At 50.4% G+C, this 15,594-nt stretch overlaps 1 protein-coding gene across 2 annotated transcripts in view; it reads right to left on the bottom strand.

Annotated features, from left to right (window-relative positions):
* Positions 1-1,235: 1,235 nt before the first annotated feature.
* SLC25A42 (solute carrier family 25 member 42) overlaps positions 1,236-15,594 on the bottom strand; it is an 18,038-nt gene continuing 3,679 nt past the window's right edge. Inside the window, exons 2-8 of one of the 2 annotated variants that reach the window (XM_017727516.1) lie at positions 11,757-11,873; positions 10,215-10,326; positions 8,351-8,376; positions 7,448-7,614; positions 5,885-6,001; positions 5,353-5,504; positions 1,236-4,418 (exon numbers count right to left, since the gene is read on the bottom strand). In XM_017727516.1, the coding sequence (XP_017583005.1) occupies positions 4,096-4,418; positions 5,353-5,504; positions 5,885-6,001; positions 7,448-7,614; positions 8,351-8,376; positions 10,215-10,326; positions 11,757-11,834 (975 nt within the window). In that variant the 5' untranslated portion in view covers positions 11,835-11,873 and the 3' untranslated portion in view covers positions 1,236-4,095. Of the gene's footprint in view, positions 4,586-5,352; positions 5,505-5,884; positions 6,002-7,447; positions 7,615-8,350; positions 8,377-10,214; positions 10,327-11,756; positions 11,874-15,594 lie in introns of those variants that run through there. The other variant, XM_008644999.2, reaches the window with a different exon arrangement.

The raw sequence follows: 15,594 nt of genomic DNA on the forward strand, positions 1-15,594 counted from the left end.
GTGAGGGCCGCAGTCAGACACGAGGACGGAGCCGCCCCGGGGAGCTGCCCAGACGGGTGACCCTCCCCGGCGGGGACAATGACAGATCGAGCAGCCGGCAGCGGCAGACACCGCCGCAGGCAGCGAGGGAACCATTCCCAGCCCGTTTTCCGGGATGGTTTTCACTCTGGAGTTCGGTTTTCTGCCGAGGATGGGGCGGGCTGGGAGAGGGGGACCGAGAGGTTTTGTTGCTCCAGATCCTGGTGGGATCTGGCACCTTGGGAAGAACCCAAGGGTGTCCCTGGAGCTTTTCCTTCGTCCCTGGCAGGGAGGGAAGCAAGGAATCCTTTCCCACTCCGCTTCCATCCCAAGTGAGATCCCCCGGAGCTGTTCCTGCTTGGAGCAGAAGGAATTTTGGAGCAAAAGCAATTCCCAAACCCAGGGAAAACCAGCAGGCTCACCTGGTCCAGGGAACAGGGACAGGGACCAGTTCTGCCCCAGGATTCCAGCCAGGTTTAAACCAAGTCTGAGCCTCCGGGTCTTGATTTCCCTCCGGATACGACCGGGAACAGCCATGGGATGCAGGGAGGTGACTCTGGGACCTGTCCCTGCTGTGACCTCCCTGTCACCCCCACCCCGGGCCTGGAATGCGGCTGGAATCCCCCCAAAACCGGGGGTCCCCAAGCTGGGGGAAGGCACCAGGCCGTGCCTAAGCCGACAGTGCCACCTGCTGCCACCGCACACCCAGGCTGGGGACAGGGACAGGGACAGCTCAGCCCTGGAACCGTCCCCAGAGCTCCTTCCCTTCCTTTGGGATTCTCCCGACTTCCCAGCAAAGCCCTGAGCCGCAGGACAGGAGATTGGTATGGTCAAGGGGGCACAATGCCCCAAGAAACTCCTCATAACCACCAAAAAAAACCGCTCAAAACCCTCAAAAAAAACCCTAAGCCCCCAAAAAACCCCCTCACACCCCCCCCAAAAAAACCCTCCTAACCCCCCAAAAAACCCTCAAAATCCCCCCCAAAAATCTCCTCATAACCCCTCAAAAAACCCCTCACAACCCCTCAAAAACCCCCTCAAAAATCAGCTCATAACCCCTCAAAAAACACCTCATAACCACCCAAAAAACCCCTCATAACCACCCAAAATAACCCTCAAAACCCCTCAAAAATTTCCTCACAAACCTTCAAAAACCCCTCAAAAATCCCCCCCAGGGTGTTCCAGGCCTCAGAACAGGAGCCACCCGTGGCAAGCCGGAAAGTCAATCATATTTTTTATTAAATATACATCCTCTCTTGGCACAAATCTTAAAATATATAAACATTATATAACAAAGTGTCTTCACTGCAATAAAATAGAACTCCAGATCCAAGAAAAGCCGTCAAAATCGACACACGCACACGCATCGATGGTGAGGACACAAAAAGGCAATCAACAGTGTTTGTGCTAATTAATAAATGCATAGACCACACAGGCAGTGACCAGTGCTGGGACACCCTGCAGCTCATGGCATTTTTGGGGAGAAAAGAGGGAGAAAGAAAAGAGGGAGAAAGAAAAGAGGGAGAAAGAAAAGAGGGAGAAAGAAAAGAGGGAGGAATCAACCCCTACAAGGTACAAAGTGAAGATGCCAAACCAGACAAGGAGCTCAGGAAACTTCCTCAAACCATCCCATGGTGCCTGAAATTCCTGGAGCATCCAGGCTGTGAGGGGAAAACGTGGTTTGGGCTGTTTGGGCATTGCTAAAAAGCTGCAATTTTGACATTTTTTTGGACCTGGTTTTCTCGAAGTGCCAGTGCAGGGCTCAAGGTGCAGGAAGAAGCAGGGGGAGGGAGAGGAAAAGAAAAGAAAAAGCACAGATTTGATGGTGATGCGTTAAGGATCTGTGAGGAAGGTGAGTGGGAAATCAAATTAGAGAGGAATAAAATGCAAAATGAGGGAATTGCAGGGAAGGAAAAAAAAGGAGAACGTTCCTGTTTTGTTTCCTTTCTCAGAGCTCTTCCTGGCCAGCACACCTCAGAAAAAGATCTGGAACGTGTCTGAATCCATGGGGGGAAGGAGAGAAGGGAAGGGAACACTCCATTTCCCCTTTTCTACATTCAAATCAGAAGGAAAAAAAAAAGAAAAAAAGGGGAAAAAAAAGCTTTTTCAACCAACCCAAAGCAGCAACACACTCTGAGAAACAAAAGCACCAAAACCATCACAGGCTGAATTCAAAGATCTGCCTCTGCACAAACACCCAGCCTGCAAAACTTGGGGGAAAATTGGCTGAAACTCCACTGAATTTAAATCAGGTGCAGCTGCTAATTAGGGAACAACTTCTCTTAGCCTGGCAAGGTGGGAATGGCAGGGTGAACACACAGGACCTGCTGGCGCTCCTGGAACTGCCAGGGAATTCCTCTGGATCAGGACAAGAGCAGGATAATCGGCTTCTCCATTGGAGAAAAGAAATCAGGGCTCTCGCATGGGGCTGAACAAAGGGAAAGCAGAGCTGAGCCTTTTCCAGCAGCCAAAAAACCCCCACAGAATTCATGGCCATCACCTTCCCAAACCCCACAGATCTTTAATTCCCAGGTAAATCAGGGAGTGTGTCCCAGTGGAAACTACCCCTGCTGGGCTCGGAGGCAGAATTCCCGAGGTTAATCCCAGTTCCAGGCTGCCCCATCCCAGCTCTGGGAATAATTTGTGTGTCAACACTTCAGTGCTGGCTCTGTGCCATTCCCACATTCCCTGGGATTGATTCCTAAGGAAATATTTGGCATCAGGAGCAGGTTTGTGCTCCAAAGAACGAGTGCAAAGACAAAAGAAAGGAGAAGGCTGCTCCTACCCCTTGTGCAATTCCCTCCATTCCCATTAATCCCATCCGGCTACAACAGCCAAAATATGAAACAACCAGGAAAGGACAGGATTTAAATTAAATCTTTTTATCTTTTTATACATTATGGACTCTCTGGGAAAGGGATTTTTCACCTTGGTTTGTGTCATGTGATCATCAGAGGAGTCAGAAGTCTGCTCTGCACTCCAAATTTAACACAGGGATGGATCATCCCCAACCCCCCCCGCCAAAAATCTCCATTTCCCTGAAAACTGATTTGAAACAGAAACACCAAGAGGTTCTTCTCGTTGTCAAATTCCAGCTGGAAGTGATTGGCACAGTAGGGTCAATGCCATGGTGCCCAAGGAAGGGTTAAATCCCAAGAGGAATTTTAGGGATTAAAAAGCTGAGGGGATGAGTTAACGAACAGAGGTGACACAACCTACACAGCAGGTACCAAAAAGGACAACCAGGATGTCCAGGAGCAGGGCCAGGAGCTGGGATCAGCTCCCAGGGACAGCTGGTTTTTGGGACAGCCCAGGCTGCAGCAGGATTTGTTCTCACACGGTGCATAGAGCAGCGATAATACTGAATAAAACAAATGGGATGTGAAGGCTGTAACACCTCCTTCCTCAGTGCATCCACACCACCCCTGGAAAACGCTGCCTCTCCAGGGTAGGACAGCACAGAAGGAAAACACAAACGCAGCTGGGGCAGAGCCAGGTTGGGAATCCAGGCACAGCCCTTGCTCGGCGACACTGACAACACACGCAGGAGAATTTCATTTATAAAGGGCTCAGGACTCCTCTCCCCTGCTGCCTCCAGTCTTTGGTAATCTCAGAGGGACACCACAAACGAGGGACAGTGATGCAGCTCAACACAAAAATGAGAAAATAAATGGAAAAAAAAGGCAGCATTCCCAGCCAGAGAGAACATTCAGCTTTCAGAACAAGCGCAGTGTCCTGGGCCTGCCCTGCCCTGCCTTCACAGGCCAGAGGAATCTGGAATTCCCTACAGACTACACTGGAATATTGCACTTGGCAGACTGCCTCCAGCTACCACATGCAGCTACAGAACTGCCACTTCCCAGATCCAGGGGTTCACTGCCAGCAGCTCCGAGCCCCCTCTGTCACCATCCACCGCTTCCATCTGCCCGCCGAGAGCCAGGTGAGGAGCCAGGAGCAGCACAGGTGGGGTGGGGAGGCTCCACTCCTGGGGGCAGAGTCCATCAGAAGGGTGAAGCAGCTGCTTTGGAGGACTCAGCTCTGCAGGATCGGGAATTTTTGCTTAGGGAACAGTTAGCTTCAGGTCAAGGCTTCCAAATTAGAAAGGGGGAAAAAAAAAAAAAATCCAGGAACAACAGGAAAAAAAACCCACCAAACCCAACAAGATGGGCGAGTTCTCAGCTGCAGGAGCACGTGAGAGGCCAGGGAATTAATTGCTCTTTCTACATGTGGGGATGAAGCCACTACCTCTCCAGGCCGGGGCCGTGCTGCAGTTTCCGGAGCAGGATCTGTGTCAGGTCGAAGGTGGTGAAGCTGATCCCCACGGCGATGGGGCCCTTGACCCAGTTCATGCTGAGCCCTTTGTACAGGCCCCTGATGAGTCCCTCCTCCCTGACGATCTCCTGCATGGTGAGCAGGATGGAGCTGTAGGTGTGGCCCAGCACGCCGGCCGTCTGCATGCGGCTCCGCACCACGTCCAGCGGGTACGAGGCCGACTGCCCGATGAGGCCGGCGCACGCCCCGAACAGCAGCCGCTCCGGGGGCGAGGGCTGCGCCTTCCCGCTGTGCTCTGGGGGACAGAGAGGGGCACAGAGGTGGGAACTCCTTGGAATTAACACATAATTAAGGGTGAGCGGGTGTAGAGCCGGAGGTTTTGTTCCACAGGTTGCGCTGCCCAAGTTGGAGCTCGCGAGGTTTTGTTGCCTGAGTTTTATTCCTGAGGTTTTGCTGCCCAAGCTTTGCTCCCCAGGTTGCACTCCCAAGTAAAATCGTTAGAAATGGTCCCAAAATCACTAGAAAAGGTCCCCAAATCACAAGGAAATATCCCAAAATCACTGAAGGTCCCCAAATCACTAGATATGGTCCCCAAATCACTAGAAAAGGTCCCCAAATCACTAGAAAAGGTCCCCAAAATCACTACAAAAGGTCCCCAAATCTCTAGAAAAGGCCCCCAAATCACAAGGAAATGTCCCAAAATCACTAAAGGTCCCCAAATCACTAGATATGGTCCCCAAAATCACTAGAAAAGGTCCCCAAAATGACTAGAAAAGGTCCCCAGAAACAAAGCCCTGAAAGATGTCCCATTTACTGACACATCACAGGTACAGCTCCCGGGGTTTTGCTCCCAACCTGGTGCATGGACCAACTCCTTCTCCACCTGGGAATCCCACCTTGTTCCTCCACAGGACAGGCACAGCCTTCCTGTAGCTTTCCCTGCTCATCATCCAGAGCTGGACAGACTCCAGAGCGTTGCTTTTCCCAAGGAAAAGCACTCTGACCCCTCCATCCAAACCCCTGGAGCTGGCCCCAAAACCTGCAGCATTTGCCCCGATTTACCTGCGTGGACTTTCTTCAGCGTCTCGTAGGTGAAGAAGCTGAGGCCAGCATAGGGAATGACCCCCAGGATGGTCGGTGTGAAGCCCCTGTACAAGGTTTTCAGCCCCTCCTCCCGGGATATCCGGATGAAGACGTGGACAATGCTGCTGTACCTGGCGTGGGGACAACGGGGAAAGCAGACCTGCGCTGGTAAGCGGCTGGGATATTCCCAGCAGGGCTTCCTGATGGATTAACTGTTAATTAATTCGGCTCTGAGCTCATCAGGCAGCTCAGAGGGGATTTCACCCGAGGGAGCAGCTCTCCCACAGCCCTGCTGTGCTGTCTCTTGGATCTTCCCGGATCCAGCTGGCCTCCTAAACTGGTCTCCCAGTATCCATCTCCTCCCACATTCACGCCTCTGCTCACTGAATCACTGCTCAGACCCCAGGGCTTTATTCCACCAAAGGCTCCCAGCAAGAAGTGACGCAGAAAATGGGAATAAAGCCACGTGACCTTATTAAAACCCTAAAAAAGTTGTGCATGAGGCACTTACATCTCCTTGGGTGTGACAGCCATGCGGGCACGGACCATGTCCAGGGGGTAGGTGACCATGGCAGCCGTGGTGCCAGCCAGGGAGCCGGCAATGAAGCGAGGGAAAGGCGTCAGCGCCCTGAAGTGAGGGGAGAGAAGAGACCAAACGTCACCTGCAGCTGCAAATCCCACCCGGCTGCTGGGAATGGCTCTGCTCTGCCTGCTCCCCACTCCCTGCCCTGCCTGCTGGGCTTTCCCAGCCATCCCACAGGGAAAATCCATGGGGAGAAGAGGCTCCGGGCAAGGCTGGAGCCTGCTGCTTCTCCTGCTCTTTGTTTTGCCTGTCCATTGCTGGTGCTGGGAATTGCTCGTTCCACGTCCAGGCCACTTCTTGCTCATGCCTGGACACAACAGGGTTGTGTCCTCACAAAATCTGCCCTTCCCTTGGCCCCTAAAACCCCATCCCAAGAGCGGCTGGCACTCGGAGCTGCCCCCCCAAGAGCTTCCACCTTGGAGCTTCCATCTTGAAGCTTCCCCATCGGAGCTTCCCCCTCGAGCTTCCCCTCACAGCTTCCACCTCAAAGCTTCCCCTCACAGCTTCCATCTTGGAGCTTCCCCCTCACAGCTTCCACCTCACAGCTTCCATCTTGGAGCTTTCACCTCAGAGCTTCCCCGTGGAGCTTCCACCTCACAGCTTCCACCTCACAGCTTCTTCCACCTCAGAGCTTCCCCCTCACAGCTTCCATCTTGGAGCTTCCACCTCACAGCTTCCCCTCACAGCTTCCACCTCAGAGCTTCCCCCTCAGAGCTTCCCTGTGGAGCTTCCATCTCACAGCTTCCCCCTCGAGCTTCCCCTCACAGCTTCCACCTCAGAGCTTCCATCTTGGAGCTTCCACCTCACAGCTTCCATCTTGGAGCTTCCCCCTCACAGCTTCCATCTTGGAGCTTCCCCCTCACAGCTTCCATCTTGGAGCTTCCCCCTCACAGCTTCCATCTTGGAGCTTCCCCCTCACAGCTTCCATCTTGGAGCTTCCCCCTCACAGCTTCCATCTTGGAGCTTCCCCCTCACAGCTTCCATCTTGGAGCTTCCCCCTCACAGCTTCCATCTTGGAGCTTCCCCCTCACAGCTTCCATCTTGGAGCTTCCCCCTCACAGCTTCCCCTCACAGCTTCCACCTCAGAGCTTCCCCTCACAGCTTCCACCTCAGAGCTTCCCCTCACAGCTTCCACCTTGGAGCTTCCACCTCAGAGCTTCCCCTCACAGCTTCCACCTTGGAGCTCCCCCCTCAGAGCTTCCCTGTGGAGCTTCCATCTCACAGCTTCCCCCTCGAGCTTCCCCCTTGGAGCTTCCCCCTCGGAGCTTCCCTGTGGAGCTTCCATCTCACAGCTTCCCCCTCAAGCTTCCCCTCACAGCTTCCATCTTGGAGCTTCCACCTCAGAGCTTCCCCTCACAGCTTCCACGTCAGAGCTTCCCCTCACAGCTTCCATCTTGGAGCCTCCCCCTCAGAGCTTCCCCCCTCCAGCCTCTGCTCCACCCTCCAGGATCCAAGGATCTCAGCAGCATCCCGAGCCCTGCCGCCTCTTACTTTCCCTGGAATCCGTAGTAATTCCCCAGGATCTGCTTGTATTCCTCGTGGGCGCAGAACTGGATGGCGGCGTAGGGGATCACCCGGACCATGGTGGCGGAATTCCCTCTCCAGAGGCTCCAGAAGCCCTCGTTGAGGTAGGTGTGATAAATCAGCCTGTACGCTTCCTGCAGGGATAAATCAGCCCGTGAGCTTCCTGCGGGGAACAGGGCAAGGGTCAGGCAGGGACACAGGGATAACGGGAATGCAGGGGAAGGAGGTGACCCCACAGCTTAACCTCTCCCAGTCCCCCGTTCCCAGGGAGCTGATGTGGCAATCCCGGATCCTCTGGGGAGGCTCCATCGCATCCATGTTAAAGCCAAAGGCAGGGAGAAGGTTTAGATCCCAGCCTGCCTTGTTTTCCCTCTGAGGGAAGGCACAGTTTGCACAAAACCCCTTCCCAAACCCAAATTCATCTCCTCAGGGCCGGGCAGGAACATTTAGATTGCACACACATGGGCATGGCACACGGGGAAAAGCTGGAATTCACGGGGAAAAACCACTCAGAAAGCCACGAGAGGGATCAGCTCCCAGATTTAATTCCCTATAAAGGCTGGAATGACTCCTGTGTGGTTGGGGGAAGAAAACAAGCACTAGAAATGGTCCCAAAATCACCAGGAAAGGTCCTAAAAACCAAAGCCCTGAGTGATGTCACATTTCTTGTCATGTCACAGGTACAACCTGGAGTTTGAACCCCCCCAATAACCACTGTCCTAATTAATCCTATAATTAATAACACCATTCCCAGTCTTTCCCTCTGTGTTTTCACAGAATGCTGCTGATAAATCCCCAAAAAAGTGAAATAAAGGCCAACAAAAGATTAATCAAACACTTCAAGGCAACAGCAGACACACATCACCTCACCTTGGCAGAAAATCTTTTTGAAGACACTAAAAAGAAAAGAAAAAAAAGAACATTAGGGCTTGCAAGACATAAAAATAAATATTTGATCCATGAATCCCTAAATAAACTACACAGGTGTTTTGGCTGAAGGGATAAAAATAGAAGGAAAAGAATGAATGCAAGAGGAAACAGAGATTCTTTATTATAAAGGCTTTCCACTGGTAAATGCTCCCATAATTTAGCACAAAAGCCCATTTTTTTTTCCCCACTGCCTGTTAGGAAAATTCAGTTTGTGTGGAATAAATGAATAAATAAAAAAAAATTTTAATTAAGGAAAAACATCAAAACTGCACCGTTCACTTATTTTTCAGAGCATTTCCATGCCCAGATCCCAGCCTAATTCCAGAATCCAGCGAGGAGCAAGCGAAGCTCCACGCAAGAGCAGCTCCATCCGAGCAAAACTCAAATGAACTCCCTGTTTTTTTCCTTCCCTTGCATCTATCCAAAGTGACAGCACCTCCTTATCCGTGGAATCCACGAGGCCTCGGGAAGCAGGATTTGTTTGGCAGCTCTGCTTTGCAGCAGGGAAAGGAAAACCCTGCCTGGAAACCGCTAATGAAATGTGGCTCCAATTAAGGGGCTGCTGCAGCTTCCTTCTCGCTCATCTGAGACCTGGGAGCCTCTCGAGTGTATCCAACAATCCCATGCAAATCCATTTTCCCCACTGCTGCTCCTCTGTGCAACTCAACACTTTTATTTGGATTTTTTTTTTTTTTTTTTAAGGAATAAAACCACTGCCGCTGGTTATTGAGGTGGTTTTATTCCTTTAAAAGGTTTTCTCCCTCTGCCACAGCGAAATTTATTGTGGGATGGTTTGGGTTGGGAAAACTCATCCAGTTCCATCCCTCTGCCATGGACATTTTCCACTATCTCAGGCTGCTCCAAGCCCCATTCCCCAGTTTTTAATTCAAGGGATCACTTTGATGATCCAGAGGTGCTTTCCTTCTTCACAAGACGGGGAATAAAACCCTTTAAGACAGCAAGAACCCAAAAAATCCATCAGATCCCAAGAAATTGCTCCAATTGGAACATTTTAATCCCATCCTTTCCAGCCACTTGGATGGGCCAAAGCAAACAGGGATTTTTAGGAATGTGGCCTGTCCAAACTCCAGGCGATTCCCTCGGTCAGCTGCTGGCTCACCCCAACTCTGTGGCTTCCCTCTCATCCTTGCTCCTGATATTTCCAGCCTGAGATGAACCTGGGTTTGTGTTTTTGGTGGGAAAACCCAAAGATTCTGGTCCAAGTGGCAATCCCAGCGCAGGATTTATTTGGCTCCCTGATCCATTTCCCAGCAATTCCAGAGCTCCTTGCTCTGCCCGGAATGAAAATCACGTGAGTGAAAATCAATTCTAAATTAAATGTCAGCCAGGGATTAGATGGAGCCCCATTCAGTTAATCCAGGACGTCACCAGATTTAAAATTCTTGGCTTTCCCCAACGTCCAATGAATTAAAGGCCTGTGCTGCTCCCTTTGGGATAACTGGTGGAGCTGACAGTCCCTGCACTGCAAAAGATCCCAAAATCCCCAAATCCTGCTAAACACATGGAAATTCTCTATTCCAGTCAGAGGAATTTCCTTTTCTGCTACAATTTAGGGGTTCCAGAGGACACACACCCAGGGAGGCAGCAGCTCCAGTGCCTTTTGCCTCCTGATTTTGGGGAGAGTTGACACAATTTGGGCATCCAGCCTTCAGCAAGGAACTCCCACAGCCCAATTCTCTCTTCCCAGTGTCTCCACATCTCCTCACACTCCTGGAAAATGAGCTGGATGAGCAGATCAGAAGCTCAAAGTAAAAACAATTCGGGAAAAGCCCACGGGACTCACCTTGGAACATGATTTTTGTCCTGTCCAGAGGAGCCACTGCAGTTTTAGCCACAGCCCCAGCCAGAGCCCCAGACATCAGGGAGTTCAGCACTTTCTTCTTCTCCTGGTTATCCTGGAAAAAGCATGGAATAAGTGGGACAAAGGCAACCCCACAAGGAATAATATTTCACCTTTGCTGCAGCTTTCACCCCGTGGCCAGGATTTGGGTTAAAATGTTTCACTAGGTTTCTAGTACAGTGAATTCCCGGTTGGATCATGAGGAAAAATTCCAAGAATTCCTCATGCATGTGCTGTTTTCTCCCTATTATTTCTCTTTTTTCTCCCTCCCCACAGACAGAAGGGAAGTTTCTGGAAGAGAAGCACCCAAGCCCTATTCCCACATCATTTCCAAGCTCCTGAGGATAAAACCAGGCAGTTTCCCCCCTCTGATGGGTGAAATGGGAGGGATTTTACTCTTGGCATTTGGCATCCCTGCCACAGCTCAGATTTACAAAATCAGCATTTTTCTCCCACAAAGAGCAAATAAATGCCACAAAATCCAACCCCGTGGAGGTTCTGGAGTGAGGACAAGTCCAGGCTTGATGTGTGAACTTTTGACACTTTGTGGACGAGAGGAGTTAACATTTCCCTTGTTTTCAGGAGGTTTCCCAACTCCAAAGTTAATGTTTATGGCCAAAACCCCTGGATCAGCTCAATTCCCCCTCCCAAGCTGTGCCTTGGTGCAAGGGCAGCCAAGCAAAGGTGAACTTCAGCCCCAGATTTAGGCGAAACCAGAGCAAGGTTCGGCATCACCTCCTTTTCCAGAGATTCCAACGAGCCTGGGAGCAGGGAAACATGGATTGGTGGCCCTGGTGCAGCTCTGCCACTTAACCCTGGGCACAGAAGCGCCCTGCCTGTCAGCTGGGAATGCCCAACCTCTTCCCAAGGGGATGGGAATGCTTGGATCCGCTCAGAGGGGCACATTCCATGGATTACACAAGCACTGCGGCTTTTAGGAGTCCAGAGCTCAAATCCCAGACTGGTTTGGGTTGGAAGGACTTAAAACTCATCCCATTCCATGGGCAGGGACACCTTCCACCATCCCAGGTTGCTCCAACCTGGCCTGGGACACTTCTAGGGGATGAGGCAGCCAGGGCTTCTCTGGGAATTCCATCCAGCCCCTCCACACCCTCACAGGGAGGAATCCCTTCCCAATATCCCATCCAACCCTGCCCCTCTGCCAGTTTGAATCCATTCCCTGTGTCCTGTCCCTCCATCCCTTGTCCAAAGTCTCTCTCCACGATTCTCGTGGCTCCTTCAGGCACTGCAAGGTCACAATTAGGTCACCCTGGAGCTTTTCCAGGCTGGACAATCCCGATTTTCCCAGGCTTTCCCCACAGCAGAGCTGCTCCATCCCTCTGAGCATCCTGGTGCCTCCTCTGGACTCGCTCCAACAGCTCCACATCCTTCTGGATGCAGAATTCCAGGTGGGATCTCACCTGAGTGGGGCAGAATTCCCTCCCTGGAGCTGCTTTGGATTCCCAGCCCAGCTCCTGCTCTCACCTCTGCCGGAATTCGGGCCGTGACGGGCTCCACATCCCTCTGGAATTCCACTGGACCTTCTCTCACACCATTACCCATACCAGTCACGCTTCCACGGGGGCAGAAGAGCTACAGCTCCTAAATGGAACCAAAAACCAAAGGAAAAAGTGTCAAAAGGTGGAAATATCCAGGTGATAAAGCACAGGGAGGGGGCGTGACCCACTCCCAGGGCCATTTTCAGTAGGAAAACCCTCTCCCAATTCCCAGAAAAGGGGCATTTCCAGGATCCTGGTGCCATTTCCTTCCTTTAAGGAGTAAATGTATTTTTTTGGGGGGAGGGGGGAGGTACTTTGGTGCCAGATAAAAACTGTGCCATTCATATCCACGCTTCTCACCCCACAAGGAACTCAGCTGCAATAAAACACCAAAATATCCGTAATTTCCAGGGAAAAGCAGCAGATCCTGCCTTGCCCTTTCCCAAAGAGAATTTTGATGGCTCCTTGGGACTGCTGAGCAATGAGATACTGGAGAAGGAAGGTAAAAATTTAAAACCCTCTGGAAAAGGGGGAAAAAATAGTCCCAGGAGCGAGTCCCCAAAGCCTGCCATGAGCAAGTGGAGGTTATTTTTGGGAAGAGAGGGATCCAGTGCCTCACACGTGCCACAAAGGCCATTCTGGGATTTGATCTGGTGGTTTCAGGACTCCCTTTCCTCCCAGAGTGGTGGAAGGGGGTGGCTTGCACAGGTTTTTCCTGCTCTGAGATGTCCCAAACCCACCCCACGAGACGAAAGGTCAGCCTGACCTTGGCTGCAGCATGTGGATGAAGGAATATTTCTACTTAAATGGAATAATTCACTTTTTTGAGCCTTTTACGCTGCAGCTTTTTCAGCCTGGAAGATTCAGAACTGGAATCGCTGCCGTGAAAACCCCGAGGCGGCACTGGGGGGTGGCCCTGGAGCTGCTCACAAAGGGGCTGTGCAACCACAGAAATCGCTTTTCCAAGCCACAAAGCTGCTCCAACAGCCCCATTTTGGAAGGTTCCTCTCAAGGAACGTGCCCTTAGGAAAAGAGAATTCCTGAATTTGGGCAGCTCTTGCCTCCAGCAGTTCCTTCCCTCCTGCTCCCTCTGATGCCTCTGAAACCTTGGGTACAACATTTCGCTTTACTTGGAAAAAAAAGCCTCATTCCCAGCCTCCTTTCCCCCCTTTTTTTAACAATCTCAGGTACTTTATGCCTGTCAGCACCTTTCAGACTTGCTGACCTATTTTTTTTCCCCTCATAAATTAGTGCCAGCCCTCATTTCCCAGGCCTGGCTTGCAGCAGATTTTGAACACAAAGTGGAGACGGCTCAGCCTTGGCTGAACTCGGGCGTGACCAATTTGGGATGGAGGAGCCTCATCCTCGCTCCAGAGGGGGACAAACACACCTGGGGATCTTTAATCATCACAGAATTCTGGGATGGTTTGGGTTGGGAAGAACTTTTAGGATCATCTCATCCCACCCCACACCTTCCACCATCCTCAGGTTGCTCCAACCCGGCCTTGGGCACTTCCAGGGATGGGGAGGCCACAGCTTCTCTGGGAATTCCATCCCAAATTCCTTCCCAGTATCCCACCTATCCCTGCCCTGTGTCAGTTTGAAGCCATTCCCCCCTTGTCCTGGCACTCCAGGCCCTTGGAAATCGCCTCTCTCCATCTTTTTTGTTGCCCCCTTCAGGCCCTCAAGGCCCCAATTCAGTCACCCCAAAACTTCTCCTCACTTCCCAGAGCTTTGGGAAGACATAAATCCACGGATTCCCAACTCCTGAGGGTGTTTTGGAAACTCAGGGAGGGATAACTCCAGGTTTTCATGGGACAGAACACCTGACATGACCTGAACAGCACCACCAGAAAAGTTCCCTCACGTCAGAGCAAGCGAACAGAAACTCCCACAAGGATCAAGAGCAGAGATGATCCATAATTATTTTGCACTTGAAGAACACAGTTAATTATTTCTAATTACTACCTGCAGTCATTTCCTTCCCTTCTCATTCCCCCTTATCTCACAGGCCTGGAAAAATGCATTGTAAAATTCCCTTTCAGTCAAAGCATGAAGGAAATCACAGGTGGAGATATTATCCCTCCCCTGCCTGGAATAAAGGAATGTAGGTCACAATATCAGATTTATCTCTGCCAAAAATAACCCTCCTTCCCCCCCAAAAATAGAAATTGTGCTAAAGGGCTTGGCAATGCAAAATGCAACTTTCTTTCAAAATATAAGTTTGAAAGACTATTGAGAAAGAGAAGCCTGGAAGGAAATTTGTCAAATTAAAGTGATTTTATTAAGGCTGGACTTATTTCTGCATAAAGATGAGATTCATTTACTCCACAATATTCCCTTTTATCCTACCCAGACACATCCCTTTTTTATTTTTAGTGCCCACTGCCCGGAGCCTACAAACACCTGTTTATATGCTCAGTTTTACACATCAAATCTGCCCTGAACATGCTGAGGCTCAAATGTAAAAATAGCATTTATTTATTATTTATATTCCCCTTTGCTCGCCTCAAAGCTGGATTTTATTTTGGACTCGGGCTGGATTCTGATGTCAGGGGGTTATTTTGACCAATAATTCACACTGGAGCCACAGACAACAAAGATTATCTTAAAATTTAGCACAAATTTCAAGTTTGGCCATTAAAAACCAGCCATTATTTTGCATCTCCATCAACCTGACTCGCTTATTAAGTAACCCAGTAAAAGCCACGAGGAGCAGCTGGATATTTGTGTTAAATCCCTGTATTTTGGATCTCTCCCCACACGGTCATTCCTTGTGTTTACAAAGCCAGAAAAAAAACCCAAACCCAAAACCAAGCTGGGGATTAAATGTGTTTTTTTCCTAACCCACTCCTGGGTTATTTTTATAGGAGTTACACAAGTCCCTGTCACACATCTGGATCCTGAACTCCTCAGGGTTGCAGAGCAAAGCATTCCCTGAGGAATAAAGAGGGAAAATCGCTGGAAAAGGCGAGTTTGGGAGTTAAGGGTTGATGAGTAACGTGGAACTCGGCCACGGATTAAAGATTATTCCCCAAGATGGGAAAATAGGGAAGCTCCTTCTCTGGCATAGCTGAAATTAATTAAAATCATTAATTGTTCAGCAGAAGGGCCAATGAGTTCCAGGGAGCAGCATCTCAAATAAGAAATAAACACAAATTGGGATGGGAGTAATTAAAAACAAAGCAAAATTAAAAGAACTCAAAATGATGCTGAAGGTTTGGGTGATTATCCAGCAATTCTATAACTCCAAATTAAATTTTAATGGAAAAGTTTGGCTTCACAACCTGCCTGCAATTCCTCTTTTCTGTATTTTGCCAGCTCTGCTTTCCCAGGGCAGATCATCAGCAAATTCCAGCAGGAAGAAGAGATCCAAAATGCAGGGGAAAGGGCAGAATTGGAGGATTTTTAAGGCCTTTCCAACCCAAACCATTCCAGGATTCCAGGAAAGGAGGCTGGAGCCAGGTGGGGGTCGGGCTCTGCTCCCAGGCCACAAGGGACAGGACAAGAGGGAACAGCCTCAGCTTGTGCCAGGGGAGGTTTAGGTTGGATTTTAGGGAAAATTTCTTCATGGAAAAGGTTGGCAGGGCAGTGGTGGAGTCCCCATTCCTGGAGGGATTTAACAGCAGTGGGGATGTGGCACTTGGTGACATGGACTTGATCCTAAAGGTCTTTTCCCACCTGAAAAAATCATGTTTTTCAGGAATCAGGGATGTTCTGTGGAATTCAGACCTGTCCCAAACCCCTGGGAGTTCTGAAAGAATTCCCATTCTCCTGCCCCCCACAGGGACAGACAAGCTGCAAAGCAAACAGCCCAGATTTGC

Source organism: Corvus brachyrhynchos, unplaced genomic scaffold, assembly GCF_000691975.1.
Source record: "Corvus brachyrhynchos isolate BGI_N302 unplaced genomic scaffold, ASM69197v1 scaffold212, whole genome shotgun sequence".
NCBI lineage: Eukaryota > Metazoa > Chordata > Aves > Passeriformes > Corvidae > Corvus > Corvus brachyrhynchos.